Raw genomic sequence first — 12,691 nt, forward strand, 5'->3', positions numbered from 1 at the left:
TAAACCCTTACACGTTAGATGTGAAATCATATCCCTGGATTATATTCACCCACTGCAATCTACCCTGTACAAAGTGGCCTGCTCAAGAGCCCAATTTCCACCAAATTAAGTCTCAGCCCAAAGACAGTTGAGAATAAACATAAGCAGTTGGCTGGCAATCTGGGGCCTTGTTGCTCGAAAATATATCTCCCATCATTAAACTCCAGACTCACATTCAACAGAGTGGGAAGTTCACACTGTGAGAAACAGACAAGAATTGAGACTGTGTGACTGTCGCGTTCAGTCACTTTGGGGCATGCACTCAGTAACTGGTCCTGTCTATCACTAATTCATTATTTAAATTCTTATCTCCTCATTCCCCCCCTTTTTTGCTGAACATGTACAACTAAATTCATGTAAAGTGTGTTTAGTGAATGTATGATCCAACCCTATTGCACTAGAGTAGAGGAATTAGGTTTTTGTATCCCCCATTGCAATATATATTTTTAAAAACTAAAGCCCAGGATATCAATGATTTAATGCAACGTCACACCAGGGATAAATGCCAACACCCAAACTAGAAACTGGATTTCAGAATTTGTATGCTGCCACTCAAACAAAAAGCAAAAATTTGATATACTTGATAATAGTAATTCCAAACACAAAAAGCACCATACCTGCAGAATATATTGTGTGAGATCAACAGCTTCTTTCTTCTCATGGACAAGTAGAGTTTCTTCGTCTTCTATAGTAATAATATTAATTTCTCCACGACGTATCTCCTTCATGCCCAGAGGGCGTTTTCGAACGCAAACTCTGATTTTCTCCATCTCAGTCCAAGGATTCTCTTTCTCTGAAGTGTTCTGTCTGATATATGTTAATAAGTGGGCTTTAATTTTTACTAATAGTATGAGGCTACTTAAGAGATCAAAGTATCAGTACATTTTGTTATAAATCTGGTCTGTGTATATACAAAGAGTGACAAAAAAAATGTATACACATTTTAAGAAAGGAAAAAACTATTACAATTGTAATAATCAATATATATCGGTAACAAAAGATTACTACAAGTCATGTTTGACTTCTGTAATTACAAGAGGTGCTCAAAATGGGTACCATCAGCGTCCAGACACTTCTGATTACTACGAACTACTGCTTGAGCAACATTGACAATCTCCTAAAATAGGTATACATTTTTTTGGCATCCCCCGGTATATATAAAGTTGCATATTAAAGTTTCGACACTGAGAAAGTTATTAGCTAAATCCTCCTGATTACTTCTATCTCCATCCCTGCTCCACTCTACCCTTTGTCCTGACCAAAACAAACAAAAACCCACTCCCAAACCTTGAGAGTTGCTTTAGCTTCAAGAGTGTGTTTGGCTTCCACATGTGGTTTTCCAAGTCTTTTAACAATGGATTGATAAATGCTCTTTCTTTACATCCCCAAAACTCAGGTTGGTCAACCCTCAAAAATCTAACGCACTACGCTGCTACCACCCTCCAAGGGTTTTACAATACCCAAACCCGTGTCTCTTGCTTCCTTTCAATCCAATTTTCCTTGTACATTTACTGTTTTCTTGATTACTCAATCTAATTACTTTTTTTATTTTTATGCTACCTGAGTTTACTAAATCAGGTAGTAGGTTTCAGTGTACTTTTCCCCTGTTCCTCACAGGTATATTCTGCCTATGTCTTGTACTTCTTCTTTTTGCTCACCCTGTTATGTACGTATTTGTTAAACTACAATCCTATATTTCTTCTCCCTAGGACAATTTTATGACTGGTTCTGTCCACCACTAGTTCACCTTTCTATTCAGATGCATTTCTTCTTTGGTTCTGATTTCAGTAAACTCATTAATGTTAATATCCAAAATATGTGAGGCAAATATTCCTTGGGTTAGGGATACAAAATTCATCAGGTTTACTTGCTGAGCCTAATGGTGGTCTATATGTACACCATATATCTAAAAACTGACCACATTCCTATATAGAAATTCCTCTTAAGCTAGGTAAGAAGAAAATAGGATTCTTGAAAGTAGCAGGATAAATGCCTTTAGTCCATATACTAAGAATGTCTTAGCAAGACAAATTATTCTCTTCCTTTACACTTTAGAATTTGATTAAGAGCCCCTAAAAAGCCTTTTATAATAGATTTTACACAGGATATTTCACTATATAATTGTTTCATATCAATTTCAATTTTCTGAGCCCTCCAACTGGCTAGAAAGTTATTTTTTGCCAGGATGTAAATCAGTAAAAAGTAGCAAGTAAAATTTCTAATATAATGCATACAGGACTACTCAAGGCTTTTAAGGTGCATTTTGGTTTTTTAACCAACATACAGCACTTTTTAAAAAGTACCATTTTGAGGTTAAGTGTGGTAAAATTTTGATAATCATTAAAAGTGGGTGATGGGCATATGGGATTCATTGTTCTATTCTCTCTTCTTTTGCTTATGTTACTTTTTTTTTTCAAGATAAAGCAAAATTTTAATGCATCATTTTAACAAGTGCTTTGTGTCAAAATCTCTAGTAGTCGGTGAGTATTAATAACCTAATTGTATAAAGCTAATCAAAGAGGACAGAAAATGTCCTTTTCAAAGTTGACCAGGCACTCTAGGACGGGTCATACAGACAAAAGGACTATAGTTTTCAAGTTCAAGAGACAAAAAGGCACTGGTTTTAATGCTCAGTCTTCCCTAGAAGAAATAAACTACATCTGTCTGACATGCAAAAAGTTGAGACAGCTGAAGTTAGGTCTACTCAAGTCTTAAATAAGTCAGGTCAACCAGTTCTCTAAATGCCTTAGATTTTTATTAAAATTCTGAGGCAAGCAATTTATTTTGAACTTATCTGAGTTGAGGCATCCAAAGAGAATGCTCTTTGGATAGGATGACCCCCTAACAGCAAGCCTTAAGTAGGTAAGGGAGTTTCTCAGGGTTCTGAAATCCTAACTCCCATTAGGAAATGGATGAGAAAACAGTATTAAGGATTATTGGGGGAAATGTACTTTCTTATCTCTATTTCTCTAATACAAAAGTCCCTGACTTACAATGGTTCAACTTATGATTCTGTGACTTTACGATGGGGCAAAAGAGATACACATTCAGTAGAAAGCGCACTTCCAGTTTTCATGTCTTCCCACACTAGTGACGTGCGGTAAGATATCAGTCACGACACGGGGCAGCGGCAGTGAGCAGCAGGTCCCAGTCACTCAAATGATCAGCAGGGTGAACAAATGATACTCTAGAGTGTACTGTGCTGCCAGTGTTTTTTGAATATTGTGTTGTGAGCATGTTTAAGGTAGGTTAAGCTAAGCTATGATGTTTGGTAGGTTAGGTGTATTAAATGAATTTTCAACTTACGATATTTTCAATTTACGATGGGCGGGACATAATTCCATCGTAAATTGAGGAGTATCTGTATCATAAAAAATGAGAAGAGTGAGATAATGATATAAAAGTTGAGAAAGCTCAATCTAACAGCTTTTGCTCTGGGTTTGTCATGAATTAACCTCTATAATAGCATTTATCTCACCATGTGGTGTTTATCTGTCTTCTCACTCACCCTGCCCCCTAAGAGACTCAGAATCTCCAGATATCCTAATTATCTTTATATCTAGAATTGAGCCTAGCAGAGGTGGTACTTAAAATTTGCCAAATAAACAAAAGCAATATTTAAACTAAAATATCCATTCTATCCGAATAATGTAAAATGCTATCTTTATTCTATTTATAAATAATACTAATTTAGATTTTTATGTGTTGTTCAATAAGAGACTGTCATATTCAAGACAACATTTGTTCTTTAACCACTGAGTTAACCAATATGATAGCAACAATCCTGGCTTTGATGGTCATGGGACAATCTAGTCCTCTCACAATTAAAAAAAGAAAACAGTACTATATGCTGTGCTCTGCTAAACCAACCCCCTCCCCCCAAAGTTTCAGAAACACTTTAAAATTCACTTATGTATTTCAAATTACTAAAGGTACTTTTATCTTTAAAATTGGGCCTTCTGTTTTTTTGGAATAAAAGAACTGGTTGGTTATGAGATCCTCTGAAACCTTAGCTAATATAAGACCAGATGTAAATATCTTGTTTTAAGGTATAAATAATAAACTTCCTTTTAAAAAATGTGGCTTATGAATATATTTTGTTTCTCCAAAAGTCACCATCTAAAACTTTTAAAGTAATAAAACAAGCAATACATGTTATTAAAAAAAAAAAACATATTCTACTATACCAGTGTTTGTATTAGGTATTACTCAATATTTCACCTCTTAAGAATCTTATTTCAAATTGTAACTTGAAGCACTAGGGAAAAAGAACTTATTGTCACCCTCTCAAACCCTAAACTCTATAAAAGTGACTTACTCTTTGCAATCACCAAAATCATCTATTCTTCCTGGGCTGGAATTGTAGAAGGCACTCAAAATCAGGACCATATTTCAATGTGTGCAGGTAAACCAACTGTTCCAAAGACCTACTTAATTCAACAACATGATCTTTGTTTTTAACTAAGATTTATGTCTCCTGGTTTGTTTAAATGAATGTGATACCTTTACAAAAAAATCCTGTAGATTGTATACTTTTCTTTTCCCACTGCAGAAGGCTAGTTCACTATTTTACCTTCATGGATGCAATACATGTATCCTGTTACACTCTAATAAATAATAGAAATAGGTCTGCTATAGAAATAACAGCAGATCCTGGCAAAAGCAGCTGTTTGATGTACATGAACAATATCATCTTTCTCCCGTCTGGAAAGTCCCAATTCCTCATTAATTTCCACCCATCAAGGTATTTCTATTATCGATGCAGAAGCTGTTCACTATCATTTTCTATAAATGAGAAGTAGGTAGCTCTCCTCTGGTCATGAAGCGGACTGCTCTTGCCTGAGGCTACCCTCCTCCAAAAAAAAAAAAAAAAAAAAAGTAAAACTAAATTATTACCTGGTACCAGAATGAGGAATTCCATAGTTATACCCTGAAACATGAGAAACTCTTTGAATAATGGGAATATCACAATCCCCCAATATTGGAGAAAAGTGATTTGATGAAAAGAGTGAAGTGTTAGTTTCTGTTTGCACACAGGAACCAGCAGCTGTGGCATTCAGAATTCTTGTTTTTGTATGGTACCGGGAATCATCTGGTAGCATGTGCTCCAGCACTTTTAGGTAACTGGACTTCTGCTCATTTGTAGAAAAATCTGGTATATTGCACAGTTCAAACCCATAGTTGCTGGTAGTTCTGTCTTTGATGTCAGAAGGAGAATCAAAATGCAGTTGCCTGCGAGGTCCAGATCTGGGTTCCAGAGGCTTGATGTCCAGGCTGCTTGTCTGAAGAGGGTGCTCTGGGCTACTGAGTGCTTTGTCTTCTTCCTGCATAATCTTAATGATTTTGATAAGTTGGAAGAGACGTTTGCGGTCGTTCATGTCACGGATACCCAATTTGGAGTAGTCCTTCATTGTAACTTTGGCTAATTCATCTACTTTCTGAAGGCCAAGGGCAGTAAAATGAGGATAATACTGTGCAAGTTCAGCTTCACAAAGACATTCATACAACCAGGATGTCATTTTCCTGAATAGGTTTCTATAAACTCTGAAGAGGAAAAAAAAAGTCAATCACCTGAAATACATATACTACAATTATTCCTCTAAAAATGAAAAACACAAAACAAACATGCAGAAAAATCCATTCTAGCATGCCAAGTTTTCAATAAATATATTTTTCTTCTAAGATGAAAAGCATAGTGCATAAACCAAGATGTCTATGATGCATTTGTAGTAACATCTAATTTCTTCATTTGCTTAATAAAAACTTTCGATTGTACACACACACACACACACACACACACACACTTAACACAAGTCACGTACTTATTTCTAGGGAGCTCCTTCCAACCTTGCAATGCCTACTTAACACATGCCACAAACTACTGAAACCTTGCTCCTAACCACTGACTACAGCAGGACTAATTTTAGATGTTCATGTTAACATCAAGGCATGTTGCACAACTGTTTCCCATGATTAATGAACAAAGGCTAAGAACTCTTTTAGAATGGAAAGCAGAATTAAACAGCAAACCACAGAGGATTATAAACTAATACAACTCAGAGAAAAATCTCATTTGTATCTGTTGAGTATTGGGAAAAGTTAGTTGTATAAAAAGGTAAAAACGTCATTAATTCAGAATCTACTGATTCACAATTGCAGATAATTCTGAAAGGTAGGTGGTTGAAGATGTCTATCTGTACAGAATATAAATAAAAGAATTTACCTAGGAAATACTATGGTCAAGATTTTAAATGGTTGCACATTCCAATGGTTGATATGCCAAGATATTTAATTAAATACTAACTAATAATGTGGTAATAACATATACTCCTGGTTTGTTATTAAGGTCAGCACCCTGAGGAGTCCTCCATACTGTTAAGTTCAAGTTCATGAGAATATTCAAAAGTAAGTAAACTATATTTTCTTTTAAAAAATTGTTTTATAATTCAGTTTTCAAAATTCAATTCGTTCTTGGTAAAGGCTTTCTGTTTTTCATTTTAATTTATATTTTGTGTACACTCTAGGAGAAACAGAGAAAGTGTCAGGGCCGAGTAATAATAATGATTAAAGGACCTTGCATAATTAACTTTGGAGGAAATGCTACTTAAGTGAAAGAAAAGGCCAAAGGGGCTAAGTAACACATCCTAAACTCATCCTGCCCTTTTATATTTGTGATAGATTGAAAAAACAAAAACAAAAACAAAAAACAAAACCCCCCAAATTCTTCACAGGTCTTTCCATCAAGACATGGAGTTTATTTCTCCTTCCATCGCATGTAGGCCTTGCCTTGTGACCTGTTCTGGCCAACAGAATGTTGTGAAAATGACACTGTGATTCCCATGCTTAAGCCTCAAGAGCTCTTGCAGTTTCTACTGTCCTTTCTTTGCCGAAGTATTTTAAAATAAATCCCAGACACCATTTCATTTCACCTCTAAATTCATTTTTTAAATAGATACTTTCTCATATAACCATATGACATTATTATATCTAATCAAGTTAAAAATAATTTTTTGGTATTTTATATTCAGTCCATAATCTAATTATCCCGATTACCTCAAAATTTTCTTTAAAAATATTTATCTTTATAAATTTTTATTTTTTATTTATTTTTAGTTTTTTAAGGAGGGCATAGCTCACAGTGACCCATGTGGGGATCGAACTAGCAACCTTGGTGTTATTAGCACCACGCTTTAACCAACTGAGCTAACCAGCCACCATCTTTATATATTTTTAAAATATCTATCTTTAAACAAATGTTTTTAAAATATCTTTTACAGAAATACTTCTTTGTTCAAATCAGAATCCAGACAAGGTACACATTTGGTTATGACTCTTGCATCTTTTTTATTACAAGGCAGTACCCTATCCTTCTTTTTTCCTCTTTTCTATTCGATTGACTTGTGCAGAAATCAAGTATGTCCCAACTATGAGACATACTTACACTTAAAAACAAAAAAAAATTCACTCACTCTTCATCGGAAATTCAAATTTAACTAGGTGTCCTGTTTTGTTTTGGCTTAATCTGGCAACCCTATATTAGAATCAAGTTCCACATTTCAGGCAAAAATACTTCATAGGTGTTATCATGTACTTCACAATACATCACATCAGAATATATCCAAATGTCTACAAATTGCAGCCTGATCCCTTCATTATAAAGTTTTCTCATCAACCAACCAATTCAGTGGTTTCATCCACTGATCGCTACCTGCCTCATTAAGGATTGCAAAATGGTGATTTTCTGAATCTTATCATTGTGGAATTTTTCTGTAAAGAAAAATTTTTTGTCAAAACTAGGGCTATTTGGTTATCCAAAGCAGAGTTTGTATATAAAGGCAGGCATAAAGGTATTCTTTCCTTTTAATTTCCAATGTACAGAGTAAGCAGTAGTGCCCTAATTATTTTGGATGTGTCCAATGAGTTTTTTCAGGGTTTCGTTTTTGCTTTTTTTGGGGGGGTGTTCAAATTCATTATTTTTTCTCCCTTCCCCTTCTTTGTTCCCCCCTCCCAACTCTGAGTCAAGTCGTTGTTATCCTGTCTAGTTGTAGAGGGTGCAGCTCACCCTCCCATGGGGGAATCGAACTGACGTCCTCGGTGTTAGGAGCACAACCAGCTGAACCACCGGCCGCCCTCAAATTCATTAACTCATGTGTTCCAATCAATTGTCTTAGTCTTTGACACCTTCATCTTCTATATTTTCTGGCCAAAACTTAAAATTGGCTTTTCTCCAAGAAATATATGTGTCTGTTTTAGAAGTAGCTGCCCACTGTCCCACATCCAGCTAAGGTTTATGCATTCCCAGCAAGAAAGGACAGAGAAAGCAGAGAGGGCCTGCGCCTCAGGGAAAGAGGGAAAGAATGTGCACAACCATACTGGCCCTTCTTTTCCCTTTGGAAATCACAAACAGCTCTATACAGACACAAACAGCTAGTCCAGAAAGGTCACTACTAAGTTCATATTTGAGTTACTGAACAGTTTTTCTAGCTCAATTGTCAACTTTGGTGTCAACTCCAAACCATTAGTTGTCGCTTCTAGAAGGACTTATTAAAGAAAGACTTTGAGGCATTTACAACCATTAATAAAATACAGGATGAGACACTAGGGGTTGAGGGGGTGTCAACTCATTTGTTTTATTTCTTGTGTCCCTCCTTACACATTAGAGTTAAGAATTTAACACAGTGACTATCAGGATGTAAATGGAGTTCCTCAACATAAAGGTGACAGGATATAATAAGCACTAAGCAGAACAATCAAATGGAATACTGGGCCAAAATTTGTAGTAAATTAAGTATTTCAAATATTTTAAGAAATTTGTCTGACCTCAAATGTCCTCTACCACTACTAGTTCATAAAGATTCAGATAAAAATGACAGATGGGTAAAGGAAGAGTTAGAGGTCAAAGTTAATGACTGTTGATTTCAATTAGTGTTTGAGCATCCCTACTATCTTAGCTATAATTTTACTGGGTAACCTAGAGCAAAGAGGGCAAATATATAGCCTACAAATACATAACACAAATACGTATCTGTGCTGCCTTTCTCCCCTCCTGTACCCATGGAAAATAATATAAGTCTATTTAAATGTTCTTTCTTATTAAGCTCTGAAACATCGTTAGAATCCCCTTTTTTGGGTGTGTGTGCACAATAGAGTGCAATTACATGAGTCTTGACAATTATATACACCTTTAAAACCACCACCACAATTAAAATACAGAATATTTCCATCACCCTCAAAAGATTCCTCACGCTTCTTTACATTCCATCCTTCCTTCTGCCCCTGGACCGTTGATCTGCTTTCTGTGGTTGTATTAGTTTGCATTTTCTAAAAGTTTAATATAAATGGAATTATACTATATATTCTCTATTGTATCTGGCTTTTTTCAGTTAGCATAAATATTTTGAGATTTATTCATAATGTACATATTACACACACACACACACACACACACACACACACACACACACATTTCACTTAGGAGAAAGATCAGAATGAATCAGTGAGTTGCCCAAGGTTCACACAGCTCTCAAGTGACAGTTCTAAGACTGGAACTTAGGTTTTCTCATGACTAGTCCCATGTTCTTTCCACTATTCCAGGCTGACTCTTTCAGAAGTAGCTGCAAATACATCCCCACTACCAGCTCCCCTAGGTGGCCTACAATCTAACCTGCTCTGCTCAGCAGGCTCGCTGCCTCCTACAGATCTGTGCTGCCGTACCGAATCTCTCACAACTGCCACCACGAGGAAAATGTCCTGTAAATCAGCAAAATCCAACGGGGGACAGATCGGCAGGTTTTTACATGTAAGGTCCACTCACATTCCATGCCACAAGTGTGCAGAGTTCTCCTTTGTGACAAACCCAGAGACTGCTAGGTCTCAGCTGTTTGGGATAACAATCAGAAATAGTCTTGGAAGAAATCCAGTTGGCAGAAGAAATTCAAATTTACTTATCCTGGTGGCAGAGAAAATAAACCGGAAGAGGAATACATGCAACTTTATATATAACTAAGGAAGTTTATTCACATTCAAGGATGTGGATAAGATTCAAGTATTTAACATGTTCCCTAAAACTCTCCATTTATCTACCTAATCTATTTAACTCTACCCACCAAAATTGCCTGAAACTGAACTTGGAATCAGGTAACTCTCAAGTCATTTAGCTGTATAACCTTGGGCAAAGTCACTTAGTTTCTCTGACTTTCATTTTCCTCGCTCAAAGATGCAATGAGATATTTACGTAAAACTAATATGAAAGACGTTTTTTAATGAAAAACTTTTAACACTATTAAAAGATGGTTTCTATTACAGTAAGTCGTCCTTAACAACATTGATAGGTTCTGCAACTAAGCAAAATGATGTATAATAAAACCAATTTTACAATAGGCTAATTGATAAAAACAACAGTTAAATTCCTCTGGTATCTCATTGTTACAATTAAACAATGTTATTCGAGGATCTGCCATATTTGACTGGTGAAAAGCTAAATACATAATACAGAATCAAAAGATAAGGGATCAGAGTTACTGAAGTAGATGTATTATATTTGCAAGATATATTCATTATAGTAGCAACACTATGTGTAGGCTTCTACTAACTTAAAACTGTTTCAATAATGACAGTTGTACAAGTACTTTTCTCTCCTTCATTGGCATAAATAGTTGACATACATGCCTGATTACTATATATAATGTGGAGATAGTAGATCATGTTATGTATCAACACTTGATACAAATATGTCATGTGTATGTTTAGTTTCAATTGATTTTCTTTTAATCAACTTTACTGAAATATAATTTATATGTAATAAACTAGACCCATTTTAAGTGTACAGTTATATGAGTCTTGATAAATATTTACCCATGTAGCTGCAATTACTGCAATTCTTTTCAAGAGCCCCATTGGGTTGTTTCTAAGTTCTGTGAAAAGTATGGGAGGAATCACCTAAAAATAAACACAACAGAATTGCTGAACCCAATTATCTTAAAACAGTGCAAATAATACTCTCTAAATGGAGAGGTTTAATTTTGAAAGACTTCCCAGGAACAGGTAATAACGAATGATGGGTTCAATTCAATGCTTTATTTTTAAAATCTTGGTCTAACTCAATTGTAAAAGTTATCATTTGCAGATTTTTGACATTTTGCAGTTATAAAAGACTTTCAACAAAATATACCTCATGTGTTTAACTGGAAAACAACTATGACAATCACTTTTTATAAATTGTTAAGATGACACAGATTCTTTTACTCAGAGTTACATCCTTTTGAGAACTGTTGCCACAGTGGCACAAGGAATTATTTTAAAGGAGTGATGCTAAGAAAACAAAGAACAATTAAAACAATAATTCCATTACCTGGAATCTAAATTATTAGTATGTAATTATTTGTGCTACTTGATTAATCTTCCAAGACCTGTTATGATAGATGGCAATTATCATCACTTCCCTTTTACAAATGAAAAGACACCAAAGCATAATTTATTAAAAACTATATGAATTTGTTTTGGAAAGTGATCAGATATCCGTATGTTGGACTCTATTATACCATTATTTTTTATCTAATCAAATCAAAACATAAACAGGTAACTAATTTAAAAGACTATGATAAACACAGTTCCTCATTGATGGTGAAATCTCAAGTCTTTTTGGCCTAGATATTGTACAGTATTAATAACAGAGTACTTTGAGAATTCCAGTGTAACTTTAGTTCGCCTCAGTAAAACTGACAATCTTAGGGATATCTTGCAGCAAAAAAATGCAGGAATTACTAGCAGAATGACCCCACAATTGAGCATTTGAAGTACTCGTCAATAACCAAACTCATAAACTCCCCACAAAATCTGCCCCCCTCCACCTTTCTGCTTCTTGGGGGTGGGCGTGGGGGGGTGACAAAACCATCCATTCAGTCACTCAGAGCTAAACTGGGAAGCATCCCAGTCTCCTGCCTCCCCCTTTAATCCCAAATCTAACCAACAGGTGTCGAGTCAATTTAATCTCCTAAATATTTGCCACGTTTCCCCTCGACTCTCCTCATTCCTACCACCATAGCCTTGGTGGTTCAGCTCCACTGTCTTTCACCTAGATCATGACACGGCTCTTAACTGCTCTCCCTCCCTGCGGCTTTGCCCCTCCAAACCGTCCTCTACACTACAGAGCCAGATCATTCTTTTGAAAGCTCAATTATGACCATACTGCTCCCTTATTTAAAACCCTTCAGTGGCATCCCATCACCTACCCAAAGGGGAAAGCCGAAGCTCCGTAGCATGTCCTACACAGCATTCTACAGTCCAGCCCTTTCTCCTCTCTCTCCAGTTTAGTCAGCTTCGTAGATGCTTTTAATTATCTGTGCATTTATTTACATTGTGCTCTTAAGGAATGAGACTGTATGATACTTAATGGAATCCTTAAGGCTAGATGTGGATTTTAGGATACCAATCATGGAAGCTATACCCAAAAGTACTCACTTTACCTGTCTACCTTCTACCCATTGATTAAAACACAAATGAGGTCTTGTCTGAGCTCCCCAGATGTGGTTATATGTCCCTTCTGTGTTCTTATACCTTTTCCGTATCTATCAATAGTTATATTCTGTAGAAATTGTCTGTATCTATTTAAAATCCTCCACTAGAATATGATTTTGTGGTCAAGTAATGTGTC

The 12,691-nt window shown here is 35.7% G+C and overlaps 1 protein-coding gene across 2 annotated transcripts in view; it reads right to left on the reverse strand.

The window, feature by feature from the left end:
- Window positions 1-12,691, reverse strand: part of KIF24 (kinesin family member 24) — a 52,034-nt gene that overhangs the window by 34,776 nt on the left and 4,567 nt on the right. For both annotated transcript variants that reach the window (XM_033122489.1, XM_033122490.1), the window contains 2 exons: window positions 4,936-5,583; window positions 657-846 (listed from right to left, as the gene is read on the reverse strand). In XM_033122489.1, coding sequence (XP_032978380.1) covers window positions 657-846; window positions 4,936-5,558 — 813 coding nt within the window. In that variant the 5' untranslated portion in view covers window positions 5,559-5,583. The remainder of the gene's footprint in view (window positions 1-656; window positions 847-4,935; window positions 5,584-12,691) is intronic.

This window comes from Rhinolophus ferrumequinum, chromosome 12 (genome assembly GCF_004115265.2).
Source record: "Rhinolophus ferrumequinum isolate MPI-CBG mRhiFer1 chromosome 12, mRhiFer1_v1.p, whole genome shotgun sequence".
Classification (NCBI taxonomy): Eukaryota; Metazoa; Chordata; class Mammalia; order Chiroptera; family Rhinolophidae; genus Rhinolophus; species Rhinolophus ferrumequinum.